This window comes from Oryzias latipes, chromosome 17 (assembly GCF_002234675.1).
Source record: "Oryzias latipes chromosome 17, ASM223467v1".
Classification (NCBI taxonomy): Eukaryota; Metazoa; Chordata; class Actinopteri; order Beloniformes; family Adrianichthyidae; genus Oryzias; species Oryzias latipes.
In genome coordinates, this window is record NC_019875.2 from 1292815 (window position 1) to 1313527 (window position 20713).

The window sequence follows — 20713 nt, forward strand, 5'->3', positions numbered from 1 at the left end:
TAGTTTGTGGCGGGGCTCCAATATGCAGTGGGACATAATGATCAACAACTTTAGTCAAATCTCTATTTTTAAAGCAGAAGAAGCTCAGACTTTCAGAGTTCTGGTCTGTAGCTGTGAGTTTGCAGTAATTACGCGTTTGCAGACAGTTAGCTCTGTCTGCCAGGTTAAATTCTGAGGCTCACAATCAGAGCGGAGCAGAGGTCCTCCAACACTCCGGCCTCATTACCAGCGCCTCCACCGTCACTGCACTCTGACTTTTTCTTCCTCATCTGCAGTCCTGCCTTTCAATTAGACGGGAGAGGCCTAACGAGACGAGCAGCCTCATTTCTGCTGATGAGTCAGAGGCCAGAGGACAACGGAGGTGTCTGCAGAGGCCTGATTGGTGTGTGTGTGTGTGTGTGGGGGGGGGGGGGGTGTTCCGCCACCATCTGTCCGTACAAAAATGAGACTCATCAGACCGGGCTGAAGGTTTGAGCTCAGAGTGGTTTTGGATTTGGAAGCAGCAGCTGAAAGACTGGAATGGAAATAATTTCAGGGTGGAGACTGGTAGAAAGAGGAGAAGAGGGCTTTGTGGGGAGGGGGGGAGCAGCAGAGACCCTCAGAAGTGCCCCAGAATCGCCTCATACCCTTCAAACAGGTGAGAATGGTTGCAAGTGGGACGACCACCAAGCAGGATTCAATTATGAGTTTCTTATTGTCTCACCCACCAGAAAGCAGCTCTTCCCGCCCCAGGAAAGCCTCATTTCACAGCTGCCCACCCACTCCAGCTCTGCAGAGCTCATATCCCCCCGACCCCCCAAAGGCAGCAGATTATTGCTTCCACGGCTCTGCTTTACATCTGAGAGTCTGTGTGGGAGATGTTAATAATGTAAACTTGTTAATTCAAGGTGCGAGCGGAGGAACACAGCGAGACTGTGTGACTGAGACGAGTGCTTATTTATGGATGAGCTGTTTGGAACATGAAGTCCTGAAGAAAACACGACCGCTCGGAGACAACCACATTCTACTTCTGCTGCAGACATGTCACTTTGCTCTTATGCCACTTTCTACTTTGTTTTTCCTTTGAGTTAAAACGTTTTTATGTGAGGAAAGGTATCCAACTAAACTGCTGTTATACTTCACCCCCACTCCCTAAAACACAAGATCAGAGCAGAAAAGCTTAGAAACAAATGTTTGTTAAGCCTCAGTAGTTCCTGAACTCACTGAGGAGTTTGCCAATCCCAAAGGATGTTTGCAATGATGCAGGAATGACCCCCATTACCACGGTTTTCATTCCAAATTTAGCCTTAATGATTCAAAACATTTGGCTTTGGAATTTTATGATTTAAAACAAACACCAGAGTTTTAAAATAATAACATAAAATATTGCATATATTCATTCATTCATCTTCTAATCCGTTTTTCCCTTTCGGGGTGACGGGGCTGCTGGAGCCTATCCCAGCCACTTATGGGCAAAGGCAGGGGACACCCTGGACAGGTCGCCCATCTGTCGGGGGCCACTATCACACACCCATGCACTCTCACACTCACACCTAGGGACAATTTAGAGTTGCCAGTTGACCTATGAAGCATGTTTTTGGACGGTGGGAGGAAGCTGGAGAAAACCCACGCATGCTCAGGGAGAACATGCACACTCCACACAGAATAATGCGTATAATATAATAAAAAATCCATCTGTGAAAAACAGAAGCTGAGGTTGGACCAGAAAGATGGATATGAAGATTGCCACAAAAATAAACGCTTTCAAGATGAAGATTAATGGAGAGAATTGTAAAGTAGAAGCAACGCTCCAAAACGCCCTGGACCACAAAGGGTTAAGAACTCAACTTCAAGGATTTGTCACAGCCTCTAACAGTTTCAGTCCTGTGGAAATCTGCATCACAGTCATTACAATTGTGTCAGAATTCCCTCTCTAGTCACCACTTAGTCAACTTTGTTGATATATTGTTATACTATGTTATTGTTATATCGCTATTTTTTGGAGTGTCTGAATTTACAATTCCAAAATCCAGTGCCCTGAAAATTTCCCAGAAGTCTTTGGGAAAGAGCTTCATGCTAGAGGGCTGCATTGGGATTGGGTCCCGCCGGGTCCCGCGGGACCCAACCCAAATCTCGCGGGATTGGGCGGTTTCAATTGTGCTGCGGGCGGGAGCGGGCGGCGAAAAAAAACCCCCGCGGGATCAGTGCTGGCATGAATATCTCATGAATATATATTAGCGGTCTACGTTAGGCTGTGCAGCTGTTGGATTCTTATGTACTGAAGCTCCGTGAAGGCATCAGGTAGAGACGCCCAATGGCCTCTGTCATCTAACCTGTTGTTGGGGGTGTACAACGCCCCGCCCCGCCTCTAGTGTGTTCTTTAAAGCCTGATACCGCGGTCCCGTGTAGGCGGAGCTACCAGCTAGAGGTTCTGGTCTGATTGCTGCATGGAGCGATGTGTGCATAAATGCATGATAGACACGGAGAATGTGGAGAGATCAGGTTTATTATTTTGAAGAGTTCTACTTGGTAATCATGTTTCCATGTTTGGGTTTATAAAATCATCCCAGAGAAAGTCTCTGCTTCAACTCCCGCAGGGAAAGCTGCGTCTGAATCTGACGCCGTGTTTTCATCTCTCTGACAGAGTTTGAAGCCAAAGCCCCTCCCCCGCCTCTCTACCTGCTTTTCCTCTCTACCTGTTCACCTGTTCATATACTCTGTAGCTGACAGTTGTTTTTCCCCGCGCTCCCAATGTGTCCTACACAGAGAGCGCAAAATACGGTCATCATAGGTTGACACGATAGTCAGGGCGCTCTAGCGCAGCACACGGATGAAAGAGCTGTCAATCTATCCGGCAACACTGCGCGGATAAGGATGGAGCAGGTTACCTGGCAGGGACATGATGTCAATGGATGAAGCAGAAAAGAACCTCAAACGAGCTTCATCCTGAGTCACGCATGGTTCTCAGATCTGCGAATCAGCAAAACTGGAAAAGGCTGAAGCTAAAAGTATTTTTCTGTCAGGAAAAAATTAATTCATAGATTTTCAGCTCTGTTGAACCATTAATGTTTTTTTCCTCCATAAATTCAAATGACTTTGACCTGCATCTTTACCGGCTGGTTCAGCGCGCTTCAGGCCGTCTGTCTGCGCGCGGACACACGCACACTTTTAACCGAACATGATTTGTAAAAATATATTTAATAATTAAGTTGCAAATTTCAAAAAAGAGGAATGCATGAAAATATGAGGCTGGAGGAGGGACACGAATCTCTTTAATATCATCAATACAAAATACTGTTTTTTCCTGCGGGACTGGAGACGATACAAAATCAATGCATCTCTATTACTGTGCGGGAATAAATTCTATGAGTTTTGCGGGTGCGGGCGGGAGTGGACATACATATTGCGGGAGCGGGCGGGAGTGTAACGCATACCTTGCGGGAGCGGGCGGGATTGGTCAGAAATTCAGCGGGCGCGGGCGGGAGCGGGATGAAGAAAATAGTCCCGCGCAGGGCTCTACTTCATGCATCCATGATCAATGCTCACCAGATTGTACAGAACACAATGCATTGATTGCATTTGAGCAATTTGTCATTTGAAAGCATTTATGTAACACGGATTTCTTTTTAATGAATCATCAAAGTTTTCATTCTGAAACCACAGTAGATTCATAAATAGTCTTTGTTTGTTTATATTTATTAGGTGTTTACTTCAGTATGCAGGTAATGTCATATTTAGCATGTACTAATAAAGTAGTGAGCATGTGTAGAAAATGCTTTAAAATCTAGGGCACTGGATATTCCAGCACTTTAGTCTTAGGGGTCAGGGAGCAGTGAGGACATTCTGACATAGCTCAGAATATTTTGTATGCAAAAAAAATCAATTTTGGTTTTTGCTCATGCTTTAACCCAACAGAGTTAGTTAGCTACTCTGGTGGTTTATCCTGCTTTTCTTAAGCCTTTCAGAGTAAACTATATCTATATATATGATAATACATTACCTTTGAAACACTTAAGAACTGTTTTCTTCTAAAAATATAACTTATTTTTGCAGCCCTTTATCCAACACGGAAGGGAGAGTACTGGTTCTCTGAAGCTCCGCCTTTCACTCCTTGTAGGACTTTCATGACGTCATCCTAGAGCCAAAACAATCCAAACTTTTGCATAGATGGACGTTCATATTGTGCGTATAAAATGAAAGCGTTTTGTAGATCAGCCCTGTGTGAACCTGGGTGTTTGTGTTAGCCTGGGGGCGGTGCTGGCAGTAGAGACTCTTCCTGGAAGGGGCTGTTCTCCACTCTGTGACATCACAATGTGAAAGCCCAGTGGTCTTCGTGGATTGGGAGGGGCTGGTCAGAGTGCGCCCTTCAAGGGCTGATTCCCGCAGGTAGTTTGGCAGAGTTTGACGCCAAAGGCCCTTCCTCATCTGGACCGGCACGGGGAGACCCAGACTTGGGCTACATAGTTAGGCAATGGCACTAGAACCCAGGCTGGATGAAGCTTAATGTGCAGCCTGGGAGTCAAACCCTGGTTTCCCAGGTGTGAGTCATGCACTTGACACACTCAGCAATCCACTGAGGAATTAACATCATAACACACATAAATGCTCAAAAATTGATTTTGCATGATATATATATATATAGCATTAGCACAAAAAGTTTTTCTTTCTTTTCTTTTTTTCATATAAGCACTGATGAAAATGTGTTACCTATTTCTGAATGGATTCATAATCAACTTGGAAAGTTTACCACCTGGAGTTCAGTTGTGCTTTAGCAGCATTGAACCATCACCTGGGATCCCCTAAGACAATGATCAGAGGGTTTCCTCACAAAGAACATCACCCCAAGTCACCATCCAGGATGGAACCAGCAACCTGGAGCATTAGGACAGGGACTCTGAGCAACAAGGGGCTTTGTAAATATTCAAGCAACAAAAACCCAAGGAAGAAGACGAGCAACATCAACTAAGGTCAGACTGCAGCATGACTGATGGGGGGTTGATACTGAGAAGTTCAAGAGGAGCAAATAGGAGTTAAGAGAAAAGAGTTGATGTCTGTGTCTTCTTCAGAAGTCAGCTCTGTTCCTGCAGCTTGAAAGAAACAAAACTGAAGGTAGTTTTTGTGAATTTCTGGAATCAATTCTCAGAAACCTGCAGGTCAGCCTTGAAGAGAATGTGGACAGTGAGGATTCAGAGCTGCCATCTCCGAGAAGGGATGTCAGAAACTTCAGTTTTGGTCTTTAGGAGATTCAGGGCAAAAGCTCTAACATGAGGCGTGGAAAGGTCATCCGTGCACACGTCGGTTCAGCCCGTGAGCACCAGCTGCAGTTCCCCTGCAGCCATCCTCCCTGCAGCTTCTTCATCAAACTGTTTGGGATTTATAGGATTTTAATCCCACAGGATTACACGATTCCAGCTCTGTTCAGGGATAAAAAGAAGCCCCAAATTCAATTATTTCCACAGAAAGCGTGAACATCCTCTTTCAGAGGTGTGTGCGTGTGTCTGTGAGGCCCTCACGATGGTTTGAACCTCTAGCGCCACCTGGTGGCGAAGAAAATGTCCTTTGACAAAGAATTTCTGTCAGAATTTAAAAAGCTGTGATCAATAAATATTGAAATATTCTGCATTCATTTGGTCAATTTATTGGATAAAATGTTTGCATTTCAGACCTAAAAAAACCTCAAAGTTCGTTTTGTCTGAAGATGTTCAGTCATTCAGGTCGTGTCCTCACAGATCTGAAAAATTAAAAATCCATTTTTTAATAAGGTTTCCAACAAACAAACATCTGAACGTTTCTCAAAGTGACTTTTATCAAAACAGCTGAAAGAACAAAAAAAATATCTAAAGATTATTCTTTATTTAAAAAATATGATAAATGTAAGTCATTTTTATTAAACACATAATTCTCCTGAATTGGATGATTATACGTGTTTTTATCTCGTAACTGTCAGAAAATAGGAATCACATTTGATCAACAACAATTTTATGTTACATGACAGTGAGTGTACTTTAAGAAAAAAACAAAGCTGGAAGATTTTCTGCTCTTTCCAGCCATGAAACAGAAACACTAAACCGTTCATTCATATTGCCAACACGTGTTTCCTCACAGGATGTGGAAAAATCTAATCAGCTCATATCTGTGGAAGTTACGGTGGACAAAAGGATGAAAGGCTGCAAGAAAACCTAGACTTAAGTGGACAAATTGAAGCTCGGACTCTTAAAAATCGCTGGATTTTCAAAAGTGATTTTAAAAAAAGATCTGTCAGTGTCACAGTGGCAGACACTCTGTCAGTCTGGATCAAATAAACATTCAAAAACACTAAAACACAAAGAAAACCGCGAAATCCCAGATTCAATTCAGGTGGAAGAGGTTACAAACGTGAAGAGAAACACAACATTTATAAGGCAGCATCTTCATGGTTTATGCTTAACTCCAATAATACGGTGTTTTAATGTTTTTTATGCCATTTCTCTGATGATGGAAAACATAGCTAAAGAAAATTAGGCTAAAATGTAATTTCTGGGTATTTCTTACTTCAAATCGTTGTGAATCAGAGCAGATGAAGTGAAAAAGACTCAGTTGTGACACTGGGGGGGCCATGAGCTCACTGCTCCGCTCCCGTCCGTTCACACCGCCCTGCAACACGCGTTCAAGCAACCACTTCCAATGAAGTCCATGGAAACTCACAGTTTGGCCTTCTGCGTTCAGAACTCCTGTTCACACGTCACTATGCAACTTTTTAGGACAGTTTTGGGCCTCAACAGACAAAACCTGCACAGCGGCCAGCGGCCCCGCCCACAACTGAGAGGGGAATCCTCATAAAGTCTTTTCGCTCTGCAGAAACTATGTCCTAGAAAACCACCGTTTTTTTAAAAGGTTGGTTAAAAAAGGCATAATCACAATGAAAAGACCACTGGGAACACTTTGAAAATAGATCAAAAGAGGATCAGAGATGAAACCTATGGAAGCGATTCTGTAGCATAAATAAAAAGCAAAGTCAAAACCAGAAATGCTTTTTCATTTTCAAAATGAAGCTGCATTTTTTGACTCAAAAATAAAATGAAAAAGTAATCCACCAAAATGCTTTTTCTTTTCCTTCCTCAACACAGCTTATTCTGTCACGTAATTAAAATGATAATGAAAATGGTATTTGACATTTCATTTTCAAGACGTTCTCTGGTAAATGTGTAGCATAATTCATTTAGAAATGTCTAATTTGACATTTAAAATGGATTAATTGAAATGCTTTTTAATTTTCAAAATGAAGCTGCATTAAATGACTCAAAATTAAAATGAAAAAGCAATATTTCAAAATGCTTTTTCATTTTATACTTAAAACCGCTTATTCTGTGTCATAATTAAAACGAAAATGCAAAGAGGGGATTGCATTTGCATTTTAACATCCACCCTGGGAAACTTGTAGCAATATTCATTTAGGAAAAGCATTAGCAGAGGGGAGGCGGGGCGATGACGTCACTGCTTTCTCCGTGTGTCCGGCTGCTGTCGCTGAGGGACCTGGGGGGTATTCCAGAAAGCTGGTTATGCTAGCTCCCACGATAAGTTTGAGGCTAAGGAAGTGGATTTCCTCAGCTTTCGGTTCCAGAAATGGAGGTATGTTTCAGGGTAGGTCAAGTTGCCATGGCAACTCATGCTCTGAACATAACCTGGTCCGGAGCAGGTTTAGTTGAAGGTTAGTTTGTTTTCAGAGAGGTGCAGCAGCATGGCGTGTCCATTTGAAGATGATTTAGTGGATGAAAAAGCTCAGATAAAACTTTTTACACCATGAGAGGGTGATAAGACCACATATGGATGTTGGAAAGAGAAACTTTATACTTTGATCTAACTTAATTATTTGCTTCAGTTAAGATAAATCATTTTTTTGTTAGGTCACCTTAAAAATAACACGTATTTTTCAGACAATTATTTTCCTTTCGTTCAAATAAATTCAATTAAGTAGGTGTAATTTGATGCTGCTGTTAGATCGGCACCGCAAGGGATTCTGGGATATCATTCACTTTGCCTGTCTGGACGGATTTGGGTTTAAATGTGGGTTTTTTACAAAATGTGTTTAGTTGTATAGCTGTTTTACTGTGTTTCACCGTGTTTTGCCGAGCTATTTTGTCCTACTATGCTTACGTCTCTGCACCATGAGTGAGAGTAAGGGAGAGGATGATGAGTTTATATAGCACTCCTACCGCCTAAACATGTTATGACAGTGACGGAAAATTCTTGAATTTTTGCACTCCGTGCATTTTTTTCAGTTCTTTTTATTGTTCTAAAAATGAGCATATCTGCCGGCTCAAACTTAAATTGTTTAAAGTCAGGCTAGTTTAAACATGCTTCCTGGAATACCCCCCTGGTGTGTCTGTGTTCGCATTGAGATCACCTAAAACCGGGTCCTGATCACAAACCGCTGGACCTGGGGGGTATTCCAGGAAGCATGTTTAAACTAGCCTGACTTTAACCCTAAACTCTGGCTGAAATCCGCCTGAACTTGCTTACTCTGGGTATGTCGGTTCCAAAAGACCGGATATGAGTTGGCGTAATTACGCTCGACTTGGTAACCCTGGGTTAACGCACGGTACATAAAGACATTCTCAATAGATCACCGATTTCTGGAGTCACCATGGAAACGCGTGGAGAAAAAAAAAAAAAGAAAGCGCGACACTTGAGACGGAAGTGAGACGGAGTCTGAGATTTTAATGACGGCGGATAGAAATTATAAGTCCATCAAAAAAGTAACACGGCTGAAAGATAATTTAGTTAAATTTATTCAAACTCAATAATTGTTTATCCAACTCAAATTTACGTATTTATCTAACTAAATTTCACATTACTTCATTAATCTTTTTTCCATCTTAATTACTTATATTTCTTGAACTTTCATATGTCTAAGTTTGAGCCGGCAGATATGCTCATTTTTAGAACAATAAAAAGAACGGGAAAAAAATGCACGGAGTGCAAAAATTCATCACAGAATATTCCATCATTGTCATAACAGGTTTAGGTGGTAGAGGTGCTATATAAACTCATCATCCTCTACTTTACTCTCACTCATGGTGCAGAGACTTAAGCATAGTAGGACAAAATAGCTCGGCAAAACACGGTGAAACACAGTAAAACAGCTATACAACTAAACACATTTTGTAAAAAACCCACATTTAAACCCAAATCCGTCCAGACAGGCAAAGGAAATGGTATCCCACAATCCCTTGCGGTGCCGATCTAACAGCAGCATCAAAGTTACACCTACTTAATTGAATTAATTTGAACGAAAGGAAAATAATTGTCTGAAAAATACGTGTTATTTTTAAGGTGACCTAACAAAAAAATGATTTATCTTAACTGAAGCAAATAATTAAGTTAGATCAAAGTATAAAGTTTATCTTTCCAACATCCATATGTGGTCTTATCACCCTCTCACGGTGTAAAAAGTATTATCTGAGCTTCTTCATCCACTAAATCATCTTCAAATGGACACGCCATGCTGCTTCACCTCTCTGAAAACAAACTAACCTTCAACTAAACCTGCTCCAGACCAGGTTATGTTCAGAGCATGAGTTGCCATGGTAACTCGACCTACCCTGAAACATACCTCCATTTCTGGAACCGAAAGCTGAGGTTATCAACTTCCTTAGCCTCAAACTTATCGTGGGAGCTAGCATAACCTGCTTCCTGGAATACCCCCCTGGACTGCTCAAACCTGGATTCCTGGATCTTAATGCGAGAAATGCAGCAGAATGTTCCTTTATCTCCCTTGCGAATCAGAAGCTGTGAATCGCAACCCAACTTCTTCAACGGATTTAAAAACATATCATCGAGCAGAGCAGGCCGTAAAATATTAGCATAACTGTAATAAAAGCACATTATGAAGATAGTCTCCTGCAGCTTCGCGCTGAGTGAGTGTTTTTGGTCCAACCAGCAACGTTTAGTACGGTAAAATCTGCTGTCTGTTGATGGGGCTCCAGATGTCATCAAACAGCAAATTCAGCGCGAAGCTGCAAATAAATGTGTAAATATCTGTGAATTAAATCAGTCTTTATTTTGTTCTGGACACCACTGGAAACACAAATTCATATGATGGTTTCTCAGATCGCAGCAGCATTTCCGCCTTCAGCGATCATCGGGAGCTTCGCGCTCCGCTATGCGAAGGCAGCTGGCGGTCCGAAGAACAAAGCTTGTCCGTGGTGCGTCAGGAGGAGGACCGCAGAAGGCGGACATGCAGCTACTTAGTCCTGAGAAGCTGTGGAAACTCATCAGAAGTTCACAACCATCACAAAACCCTCGTCTCTGCCGCTAACACAGTCTGCTCCTGGTGTGTGTGCGTCAGTCAGCAGCCGGACACACAGAGAAAGCAGTGACGTCATCGCCCCGCCTCCCCTCTGCTAATGCTTTTAAGAAATGAATATTGCTACAAGGTGCGCGGGGTGGATGTGAAAATGCAAATGCAATCCCCTCTTTGCATTTTCTTTTTAATTATGACACAGAATAAGCGGTTTGAAGTATAAAATGAAAAAGCATTTTGAAATATTGCTTTTTCATTTGAATTTTGAGTCATTTGATGCAGCTACATTTTGAAAATTAAAAAGCATTTCTGTTGATCCATTTTAATTGTCAAATTAGACATTTCTAAATGAATTATGCTACACATTTACCATGGACCTTTTTTAAAATGAAATGTCAAATACCATTTTATTTATCATTTTAATTAAGTGACAGAAAAAGCTGTGTTGAAGTAGAAAATGATAATGCACCTTGGTATATTGCTTTTTCTTTTTAATTTTGAGTCAAAAAATGCAGCTTCATTTTGAAAATTAAAAAGCATTTCTATTAATCTATTTTAAACATCAAATTAAACATTTCTAAACTAATTATGCTACACATTTACCAGAGAACATCTTGAAAATGAAATGTCAAATACCATTTTAATTTTAATTTTAATTAAGTGACAGAATAAGCTGTGTTGAGAAAGGAAATGAAAAAGCATTTTGGTGGATTGCTTTTTCGTTATATTTTTGAGTCAAAAAATGCTTTTTCATTTTGAAAATGAAAAAGCATTTCTGGTTTTGACTTTGCTTTTTATTAATGCTACAGAATCGCTTCCATAGAAACCTTTCCTGCCTAAAACTCTCAAACCATTCGGACATGCAGACGTGGGGGAAACTGTCTTTCCAAAAAGCAACAAAAGTTGGTTTGGTAGCAAAAAAACAGATGGAGGTGAATGAAAAGCTTCCTCAGATGCGCTTCGACATCATCCCCATGTTCAGTTTCAGGAAGAAGGACTCCAGCTTGCACGGGTTCTTCCTGCCCTTGCCTTTCTTGTATACTCCTTCGTATTTGCCCTCCTCATCGTCTTCGTCCACCCAGGGCACCCAGGCTCCTTGGTGGCGGTCGGGGTCGGCTTGGGGGTCGTCCGGGGGAAAGTAGACGGGGACGGCCGTTTGGTTGTAGAAGGCGAGGCGACCCAGAAGCTGCAGGACCACGTCTGGCCTCTGCTGCGACAGGTCCTGCCGCTCGTACGGGTCGGCGGTGATGTTGAAGAGCCAGACATCTTTGTGGATGGAGGACATCAAGGTGCGCTCCAGGTTCCACCAGGGGCGCGGAGGAGTGGACAGCATCTGTGGATCATTTAGAGGTCATTATCGGAACAACCAGCGGGTCCTTCACAGCGCGCCGCAGTACCTGGACTGGCACCCAGTCACCGTCTCCTGGATCTCCCGTCAGCAGTTTCCAGTCACCGACTCTGATGGCTGCTTGGACTGACGTGTCCCACACGGCAGACAGACCCGATGGGAGCATGGACTGTGAAGCCAGACGGGGTTTGGGCCCCGGCGTTATTGACAGGGACATGTTCTGGTACCGTACAGGCTGAGGAGACCCCAACGTTTGTTTGAGGTGAGTTTTGGATCTTGAAGGTTGTCCTGGCAGAGACAGGTTCTGTTCTTGGGTGGTTGTCCACTTGGATTTGGTCTTGGGAGGTCGCCGAAGAAGAGGTTTGGACCTGGACATTTCGGATTCAGGACGACCCCCACTGGACTGTGGTTCTGAGAGAGACCTGGGTTTTGGTCTCCGGGCTTTGGTGTCAAGTTTGGGAGCAGGGTTGGATTTCTGAAAGAGCTTCTGGGACTTGCTTTTGGGATCAGACGCAAATGTCTGAGGTTTCTTTGTGCTTTGTAACCTAGGTGCAGATTTCTGATTTAGTTTCTGCTTCAGAACCTGCTTCCTCTTGAAGTTTTTTACTCTGAAAGTAGATTTTTGATTTAGAGTCTGCTTCAGAACTTTCTTCTTGGGCTTCTTAAACTTTGGTCTTTTTCCCTTGGGAGCTGGCAGATCAAAGAAAAACAATCATTTGATTTAATTTGATTGCTTTTTAAACAATATTTAAAAACATTTTTTATAAAGAGTAAGCCCTTTATATTCTGGGCAGGTTGTTCAGCTTGTGGACAAGGTAAAAACAAAATGATCTTGTTTTACTGATTTTTAACCAACTTTGAAGCCACAGCTTTTTCCCTTCAGTGCTTTTTCATGTCTGCCATCTTTTCTCCTCCAACATCCTCACTGCAGGTGTTCCAGGGACTAAAAACCTTTGCTTTTTGGCAGACTCTGCAGGCTTTTCACTCTCTGTACCTGCAGCGGTCTTGGCTTTGACGTGGTTACATATGCCCCGCTTAGAGGGGGCTCTGTGAAGAGGGTTGATGTTGTGCAGGATCTCCTTGCGGGGCGACTCCTTCCCCTCGCTGATGGTGGGCCAAACGTCGAAGCCGTCCAGCCCTGGACTCTGGCACACAAAAGACAAAAGTCAAGTGCAGGGCAGCAACAGATCCCCCTGTGTGTGAACGCTTCAGGGTTGCCAGGAAAACGCAGCTGCATCTGCCTCACAGGAACCAGATGAGAAACTTCCAGCAGTAAACTGCTTTGGGAGTTTCTGGGAAGTCGCATCAGAGCTCCAATGATTTACATACTAATTTATGTCGGAAGTAAGGCAGTCGGCGCCGCTAAGTCCAGACTTTGAAACAGCTTTTAAAAAAGTTCTTGCTGATAAATTCTGGAGTGTGTTACAGCAGGAATTTGAATGAAACAAGGATCTTTAAAGAAACACTTTGATCAAAATGGTGTTTTTAACATGTTCTTGTAGCATTTTTTTTCCATAATGGAGGACAAACACAGTTTAAAGAATTTTAGGATTTATTATTTAGTTTTATACGATTGGCTGCTGGGTATGCATTAAAACCTGAGAACCGCACGGTGAAAAATGTTCTGTATCACTGCGCCAGCTTCTTTAAAACAACCTTTAGCTTCATCATCTTAACAAAAACAAGCAGTAAGAGGAGAACTTTATCTCTGAACTGATGCTTTATTCAACCCATCGGGACGATCAGCATATATATATCGCCAAAACTTGACTGCAGCGGTGGTGCTGCACGACGCGGACTATATGTTTCGTGATGCAGCGCGACACATAGTCCTCTTTTTGTGAGAAAAGCCATCCAAATCGGAAAAAAACAAGAATTAAGGACAAAAAACTGGTTAATATGTATTGCTTTTGTAACTGACCATGGTATTAGCGGGTTAATGGCCTTTGAAGTGTGCATTATTACTTTTTAACGCACTCCGCGGAAGCAACCAGGCTTCCACGGCGTGCGTTAAAAAGTAATAACCTCACACTTCGAAGGCCCTTAACCCCTTACTTATTTCACTATTCAAATCATTGTGAATTAGGAGCAGATGAAAAAAGATCATTGGCGGCGTAGAAAACAAGCTCCCTGCTCTGCTCCATTCTGATGCATTCACCTGCAGACAAATAGATCCGTGTGCGTCTTTGTTTTCCTGGTCTGAGCTGGAATCTGGATCAGAACTGTCTGTCTGGATGGATCTGATATTGCTGCCATTTTTGTTGCACCAGTAATGTTAGGTTGGAGGTGTGAGGGGCTGTAAGCTAGTGGGAGAGGGAGTAAATCAAGAGATGATGGGAAGTGGGGGCAGGCTTGCTCTTCCCCAATGGTCCCACCCACAACTCAGAGGTGAATTCCTAATGAACTCCTCCTGTTCTGCAGAAACGACACAGCTTTTCTGCCTTTGGTATAGTCATGACTAAAAGATCGCTGGGAACGCTTTTGCAAGAGATCAAAAGATGATCAGAGTCAGACCTCAGAGTCACTGAACACACCAACCTGGCTTATGTTTCCCCCCGCCAGTCCCACCAGCGTTGGAAACCAGTCGGTGATGTGGAGAAGAGCGGTGGAGACTCGCCTCCTGTGCTTCAGCAGCGGGCTGTGCACAAACGCCACTCCGCGGACTCCACCCTCCCAGTACGTTCCCTGGAAGCAGAGATGGACAGCGGGGGAAGAAACAGACACCAAAAGAGAATCCTCCAGAAATCCAGATTGTATTGGCAGCATCCCTGCAGGTCATTAGGAGTGTCCTGTCAGGATCAATGCTGTAAATATTCCCTAACGGTTCTCATAAGGAGGATGAGAAATGAACTGCCTTGCGGGTGTTTGGATGAAAAGCAAACGGAGTAAAAATCCCAGCTGACAGTTTAAGAGCAGACAGATGCTGTGCGTTTAAGTGAAGCTCCATCCTTCGTTCTGTTTTTATAAAAGTGATCCCACTCTCCAACAGCTTTGAAAAGCTGCTTTTCCACCGGTTTGCTCCAAACATTTGATGCATTCTTTGGTAGAAGTTGATTCCAAACAGCGTACGAGCATCGTCTGAGGTGGAAGGTTTCCAAATATCCCTCTGATCAAACTGACCAATCAGTCTTCACGAAAAATATACAACACTGTCTGGACCATAAAGGGTAAAAAGTATTTCCTAAAAGTTTTCTTTTTCTTTTTTTAAAGGTTTAAAGTCTTTTGGAACGTTGTAGCAAAAACCATGAAGGGTTTTTCTTGGATGTCACCTTCCAAGCAAATATGGGGGACAAGGCTGTGACCATCACATGGTGGATTATTCGCCCGAGAGAAAAGACAGTGGAGACGAACCATTTACTCGATGGTAAAAAGGAACGCTTCAACTAAAACTAAAAAAAATGGGAAAAGTAATGTGTCAATACATGGAAAGTAGCTTAACAAAGGAGTACCACAGCTAAAGTTTGGTGTTGACTAAAAAACATCCCATAATCTGTTTTCTTTCTGTTATGCTGAAAACAAAGTATTAAAGAAGAAAATGCAGCACTGATTCATCAAATCCATGAAAAAATAAAAAACAACAACATTGCAAAACAAACAAACGTTTTTAAGCTTTAGGTTATTTTAGGTTTCAAGACTTGAACCTAAAGGAACAAATTCACATTTGGTCCCAATTCAAAGACATTGCCGACATCCGTCTGAACCGGTTCAGATCTAACGAGCCACCAAACACGAGTCACCGAGTCCCGGAGTCTCCGGTGACAAAGCAGCACCAGTAGAACAAGCCACACTGGATTTTACAGCCCAGTAACTCACAGAAGTGAACAGAATTACTGCAGGTATGTTGTGGAAAACACGCTGCCTGCTGGCTACGTTGAGTCCCAGTTTTCAAAGAGCTGAACTTTCCCTCCCTGCTGTAATACGTTCATAACGTACATACAAAGAAACATGCTGTTGAAAATGCAATTCCATGGGAAATTTCAAATGTTTGTTGATTCTAGAAACCCTTACTTTTATTTGTATGCAAAAGTTTGTTTTTCTCCTCATGTAAAGTTAATATTGTTTATATTCTCTTGTTGCAGCTTTGTGGTTTGATAATTCTGAATAGCAATGTTAAAGTTCAGGTTAAGGTGCAACACAGAGGAAAATGACTGAAGTGCAGCAGAGAGGGGAGTGTGCATGTTCTCCCGTGCATGCGTGGGTTTTCTCCGGCTTCATCCCACCGTCCAAAAACATGCTTACTAGGTTCACTGGTTATTCTAAATTGTCCCTAGGTGTGAGTGTGAGACTGCATGGATGTGTGATTGTGTCGCTGCGACAGACTGACCACCTGTCCAGGATGTCCCCTGCCTTTGCCCACGAGTGGTCAGGATAGGCTCCAGCAGCCCCGTGACCCCAAAATGGTCAAAACGGGTTTAGAAAATGGATGAACCAACCATCCATCCACCCACCTATAGTGAATGGTTTCATTCACTATGTCAAAGATTCATTCTCACTTTCACCGGGTAATAGGTGCATGCTAATGTCGGTGAGCGTTTTACGAAGTGGCAGGAAACAGCCTGGTCCTTGCGGTCCAGGACTGCTGCCGGACAGAATAAAAGCAGACATTTGAACAGTCCTTTCTACCTTGCGACCTCGTAGCGGCCAGTTGCTCCCGCCCACATACGGCTGTGCACCGTTGTCTGTGGAGTAGATGATCACGCTGTTTTTGTAGTAACCATATTTTCTGAGGGCATAGGTGACGTTTCGCACCGCCTCGTCCACCGTGGACACCATGGCGGCGAACTTCCTCCTGTCGACATTAGCCATATCCCGGTACAGGTAGACAAAAGACTTGGGGGGCTGGAGAGGGCCGTGGACTGCCTAGAGGAGATCAGTGTGAAATGTCATTTCCACAGCTTGCTTGAGCTTGACTTTGTTGATCGTTGGAGTTTCCAGCGTTGACCCGAGGCCAAAGAATCACAGAACCTGTCCGAGTTTCTGGTTGACGATGATGCGAGGCGTACCTGTAGGGAGAGCAGCAGGAAGAGCGGCCTGTCGGCGGGGTCGTGACTCTTCAGGATCTTGTGAGCTCTTTGTGTGAACAAAGTGGTGGAGTACTTCCCTTCATGGCCCCAGGCCACTCTCTCGTTGTCATGGAGATCGTACCCACACACCCCAGGACCATTGCAAGACCCATAACTACAAAAGATCAGAAAAGCACATCCAGCAGGCTTTAAACTTCCTGCTAGGTTAAATGGTAACATCAGTTATCAATGGTCATCAATGGATCCTTTACCTGTAATAATCCACACTTCCTGTTAAGGAACCAAAGAATGTGTCAAAGCCTTTTCTGGTCGGCAGACAGGATTTTCTGAGTGAAAGATTTCAGACAAAACCTTCCATTGATTCTTGAGGGTCGACATTTTTAGGATTGTTATTTAAAAAAAATTAAAATACTGATCAAATGCTATCCGAGATTCCTCTGGAGAGCAGCTGGAGAGCCTCCAACCACGCCTCCTCTGAGACTTGTTGGTTAGGAGAAGGCATGTGAGGCTCTTCCTCACCTGTAGAAGCCCAGGTGCCATTTGCCAACCATGTGAGTGCTGTAGCCGGCCCGGCGCAGCGTCTCCGGCAGAGTGTCCATGTGTCTGGGCAAACAGCTGGGCTGTCTGGATCTGATGATGGAGTGCTGCAGTCCCGTGTGGATCTGATACCTTATGGAAGTCAAGGCCAAATAAAGTTAGTTATTCCACAGAGACGACACTTACAAAGAAAAGTGTCCATGTTTGTTTTCACAGCAGATTAAGAAGAAGGTTTAATTGTGATTAATAGTACAAACACTATTGTTCTGTTATTTCCTGTAGCTGGGGACAGCTCCAGTCTTAGAGACTCACTCTGATCAAAATAGTATTTAACATGTACTTGTGGTGTTTTTCTCATGATGGAGGGCGTATATAAAAATAACTAAGCTCAAAAATTCAATTCTCAGTATTTCTTTATTAAAATCGTTGTTAGTCAGGAGCAGACAAAAAAAATCATTTGAAAAAGAAAAAATACGCTGGGCAGGGAGCCAGCAACAGGAAGGGAGGACGGGGTTGCTTCACGGCAGTGGTCCCGCCCACAACTTAGAGGGGAATGTCTGATGAACTCCTGCTGCTCTGCAGAAACTATGGACTAGAAAATATAATCATAAATCAAAGACGAACGCTTTGAAAATACATCAAAAGATGATTGGAGCAGGACTTTAAAAGGGTTAAAAAGCAGTTACTATGCAGTTACTGTAGTCGCCCCCTACTGGCCACTACAAGGCATGCAGCAGTTTCTAAATAGCTAGGTCCATTTTGATTTAAAAAAAACAACAACAAACTAATCCGACCATAGAGGGAAAAAATGTATATTTGTACTTGTTTCAATAAACAATTATACATATTTTGACCAAACGGAAGGATTGCAGAGGTGTTTCTTAGAAAACTGAAGCCTCGTCAGGATCTGATGCAGAGGATGACGTCTGCTCTGATGCTCACACATCAAAGATTGGTACCTTCCAGTGAGGAGCTGACTGCGGGACGGCGTGCAGATCGGCTGAACGTAGTAATTTTCCAGTTTCACTCCCTCTGCTGCCAGTTTGTCCAGTGTTGGGGTCTTGATGGTTGGGTTGTGGTAGCCGATGTCGTTGAAGCCCTGTTAGAGAGTCATGTGACCTGGTCTGTGACGTCCCAGCAGCCTTAAACACCTTCGCTCCACATTCTGGTCCATGACACATCAGAACGACAGAAATGCAAATGTGTTGAGGTGTCTGAGCCCACCTGGTCATCGATCAGAATGAATACGATGTGTGGTGGATTCTTCTTCTTCTCTCTGGGGAGGTTTGTGTCATTCTGCTGCTTCATCAGGCCTGGTTTGGACTGGTGAGCCGAAAGGACGTCCAGGCTGAGCAGCAGCAGAGCTGTCAGAGGTGCAGCCGCCATCGCCAACTTCTGGAGGCGACGCAGCAGCAACGGCACATCAAAGAAGCAGACAAAAAAAAAAAAACAGTCAGTTATTAGAAGAGTTTGACGCAGGCCTGGCGTCCCCGAAGGACAGATCCCAAAACCACATCTGAAGGAGATGTGCCATGTTGGCTGGAGCTGGGATCTGCAGCACATCCATCTGGTTCAGGGAGAAATACAATTTCATTTCCAGAGGCTGGAACTGAGCACTGAGAAGAGGCGATGAAAACGGAGCAGGAACGCAGCGGGAGACCGTCAGACACGGTTTGATTCCCCGCTGCAGCAGAGGAAAACCTGCTCTGACACTTCCAGCTGTGTCATGACTATCAAGGACAGTTTAGAGTGTCTAAACTACCGTAGGAAAAAGGAAACTCAACGGGAATCGTCAAGAATCCTCTGGAACATTCCTAGATTTTCTTCGTTTTGTTGTCTTACAAACATCTGATTTTCATTTTATTTATCTGCTCCTCATCTGATAGCAGGTTAAAGGGCTGATGGGAAAGCAGACCCCCACCTCCTCAGGAAAAACGGCGACATTCCAAAAGATAGAATGAACACAAAGAGTTCTGGTTCTTGAGGTTCTTCAGATCACCTCCAGCTCCACAAAGCTGGTTCTGATGATGAGAGGGTTCAGCTTTCAGGCCTCCTCTGGAGTCACTCCATCAGGAGAGAGGTGGTCTGTCTCCCTGAAGACATCTTCATGTAGGAGATGTTTAGGAGTCTTGACCAGTTTTCCTCAAAGATTGAGGAAAACTTTACCTTTCAGACTAAATTGATCTCAGTTTCTATTCCTTACATCACATTATGATTAACTTTTGAATAATTTGTAAGCATTGATCCTGCAGTTATTGCTGTTGGAGGAAAGGAAGCAGCAAAAGTTAAAAGCAGGAATAAAGCAGTTTGATAGAAAGCAGCTGATCTGATCCTGTTCTTCATATGAGGTATAATATTAATAAAAGTGATAAATAAACCAGCTCTTGTCTGCATTAACCCACTCCCCACATCAACTATTGTCCCGGAAAAAGACAGAAAAGTCACTGAATAGAAGTGAAAGGACACCTATCCAACTCTTCCTCCTCCTCCTCTTCCTCGGGTTACTTCATTTTCCGCCTCGATCAGCTTTGTCCGCGCAGAGACGTCTCCCGGAGCCGCCGCATGTCCCCCGTCTCCGCCGTCCTCCTTCCCTCTGCCTGAACGCCTTAAGGCTGCGGATGAACAGAGAGCAGATGAGACGCGGAGGCGAGGAGCGCGCTCACACTTCCGCTCTGACCTGTCAAAATAAAGCACAGTCCTCCACAGCCGCCCGCCATGGCTTCCTCTCATTTCTGGATTCCTACACATAAAACACTAGAACAATATTTCATCTGTCACCTTATAGGACATTTACTTTACAATTAATATATAAAAAAATGCAGGTATATTTCCACTTCTTTTTTCACTGGTTATCAGGTTTAAAAGATCATTTATTATTGGTGCCTTTGAGTTTGAGATGATGCAAGTTCTAAAACTCAGCATTATGACCATTGTTTTCAATAAATGTGTAAATTGTTGTGCATAGTTTACATGTTATGACATTAGAAAAAGCTTACTGCAATATAAATCAAAATATTTATTGTGTTGAAGTTAAGTTAGGAGGTTTAACTGAACAAACAAAATGGCATATATGTGTATTTATACATATATACATACATACACACACACACATATATATATATTCTCAGTGCCACTAGTGGCAGCAGTGTGGCTCCACTGGTGTGTGAATGTGCATGAATGATCCCGGTGATGGTCAGAGGGGCCGTAGGCGCCAACTGGCAGCCACGCCTCCAGTCTGCCCCAGGGCAGCTGTGGCTACAACAGTAGCTTACCATCACCAAGTGTGAATGAATAACGGACACAATGTAAGCGCTTTGAGCAACAAGAAAAAGCGCAGATAAATCTAATCCATTATTATTATTATATATAGACATACATATACCAAAAATGTTTTTTCATTGCTGGAAATGAATGTAAGCATCAGTGGGTTAATTTTTTTCCATATGCTCAATGGAGGGATTATTTGAAGAAAATAGGCTAAAAAGTGTTATTTGCTTGTTCAACCTATCCCTTGTGTTATCTTAGACACTTTAACATTGGGAG

The 20713-nt window shown here is 43.2% G+C and overlaps 1 protein-coding gene across 3 annotated transcripts; it reads right to left on the reverse strand.

Annotated features, from left to right (window-relative positions):
* Positions 1–5663: 5663 nt before the first annotated feature.
* LOC101175433 (arylsulfatase I) lies at positions 5664–19795 on the reverse strand. 3 transcript variants are annotated; one of them, XR_002292314.2, is made up of 12 exons: positions 19637–19795; positions 18395–18565; positions 18130–18269; positions 17153–17302; positions 16885–16959; positions 16613–16787; positions 16233–16469; positions 14148–14294; positions 12604–12754; positions 11659–12299; positions 11089–11594; positions 5664–6935 (listed from the first exon to the last, which is right to left on the reverse strand). XR_002292314.2 is itself a non-coding variant. In XM_020711393.2 (11 exons), the coding sequence occupies exons 2-11, from the start codon at positions 18554–18556 to the stop codon at positions 11211–11213; spliced, it is 2262 nt and encodes a 753-aa protein (XP_020567052.1). In that variant the 5' UTR covers positions 18557–18562; positions 19637–19795; the 3' UTR covers positions 11035–11210. The 3 variants fall into 3 exon arrangements, 2 of the variants coding, with proteins under 2 accessions (XP_020567052.1, XP_011484248.1); XM_020711393.2 differs by lacking the exon at positions 5664–6935 and having other exon boundaries at positions 11035–11594; positions 18395–18562; XM_011485946.3 differs by lacking the exon at positions 5664–6935 and having other exon boundaries at positions 11035–11594.
* Positions 19796–20713: the final 918 nt, after the last annotated feature.

Bases quoted from the DNA above. Each gene is read 5' to 3' on its own strand.
- LOC101175433 (XM_020711393.2), bottom strand. From the start codon at position 18,556: ATGGCGGCTGCACCTCTGACAGCTCTGCTGCTGCTCAGCCTGGACGTC. The intron at 16,960-17,152 runs GTGAGGAAGAGC...TCTTTCACTCAG, and splicing joins TGGCACCTGGGCTTCTACAG to AAAATCCTGTCTGCCGACCA. The intron at 12,755-14,147 runs GTTGGTGTGTTC...TTTGTGTGCCAG, and splicing joins CGGGGGGAAACATAAGCCAG to AGTCCAGGGCTGGACGGCTT.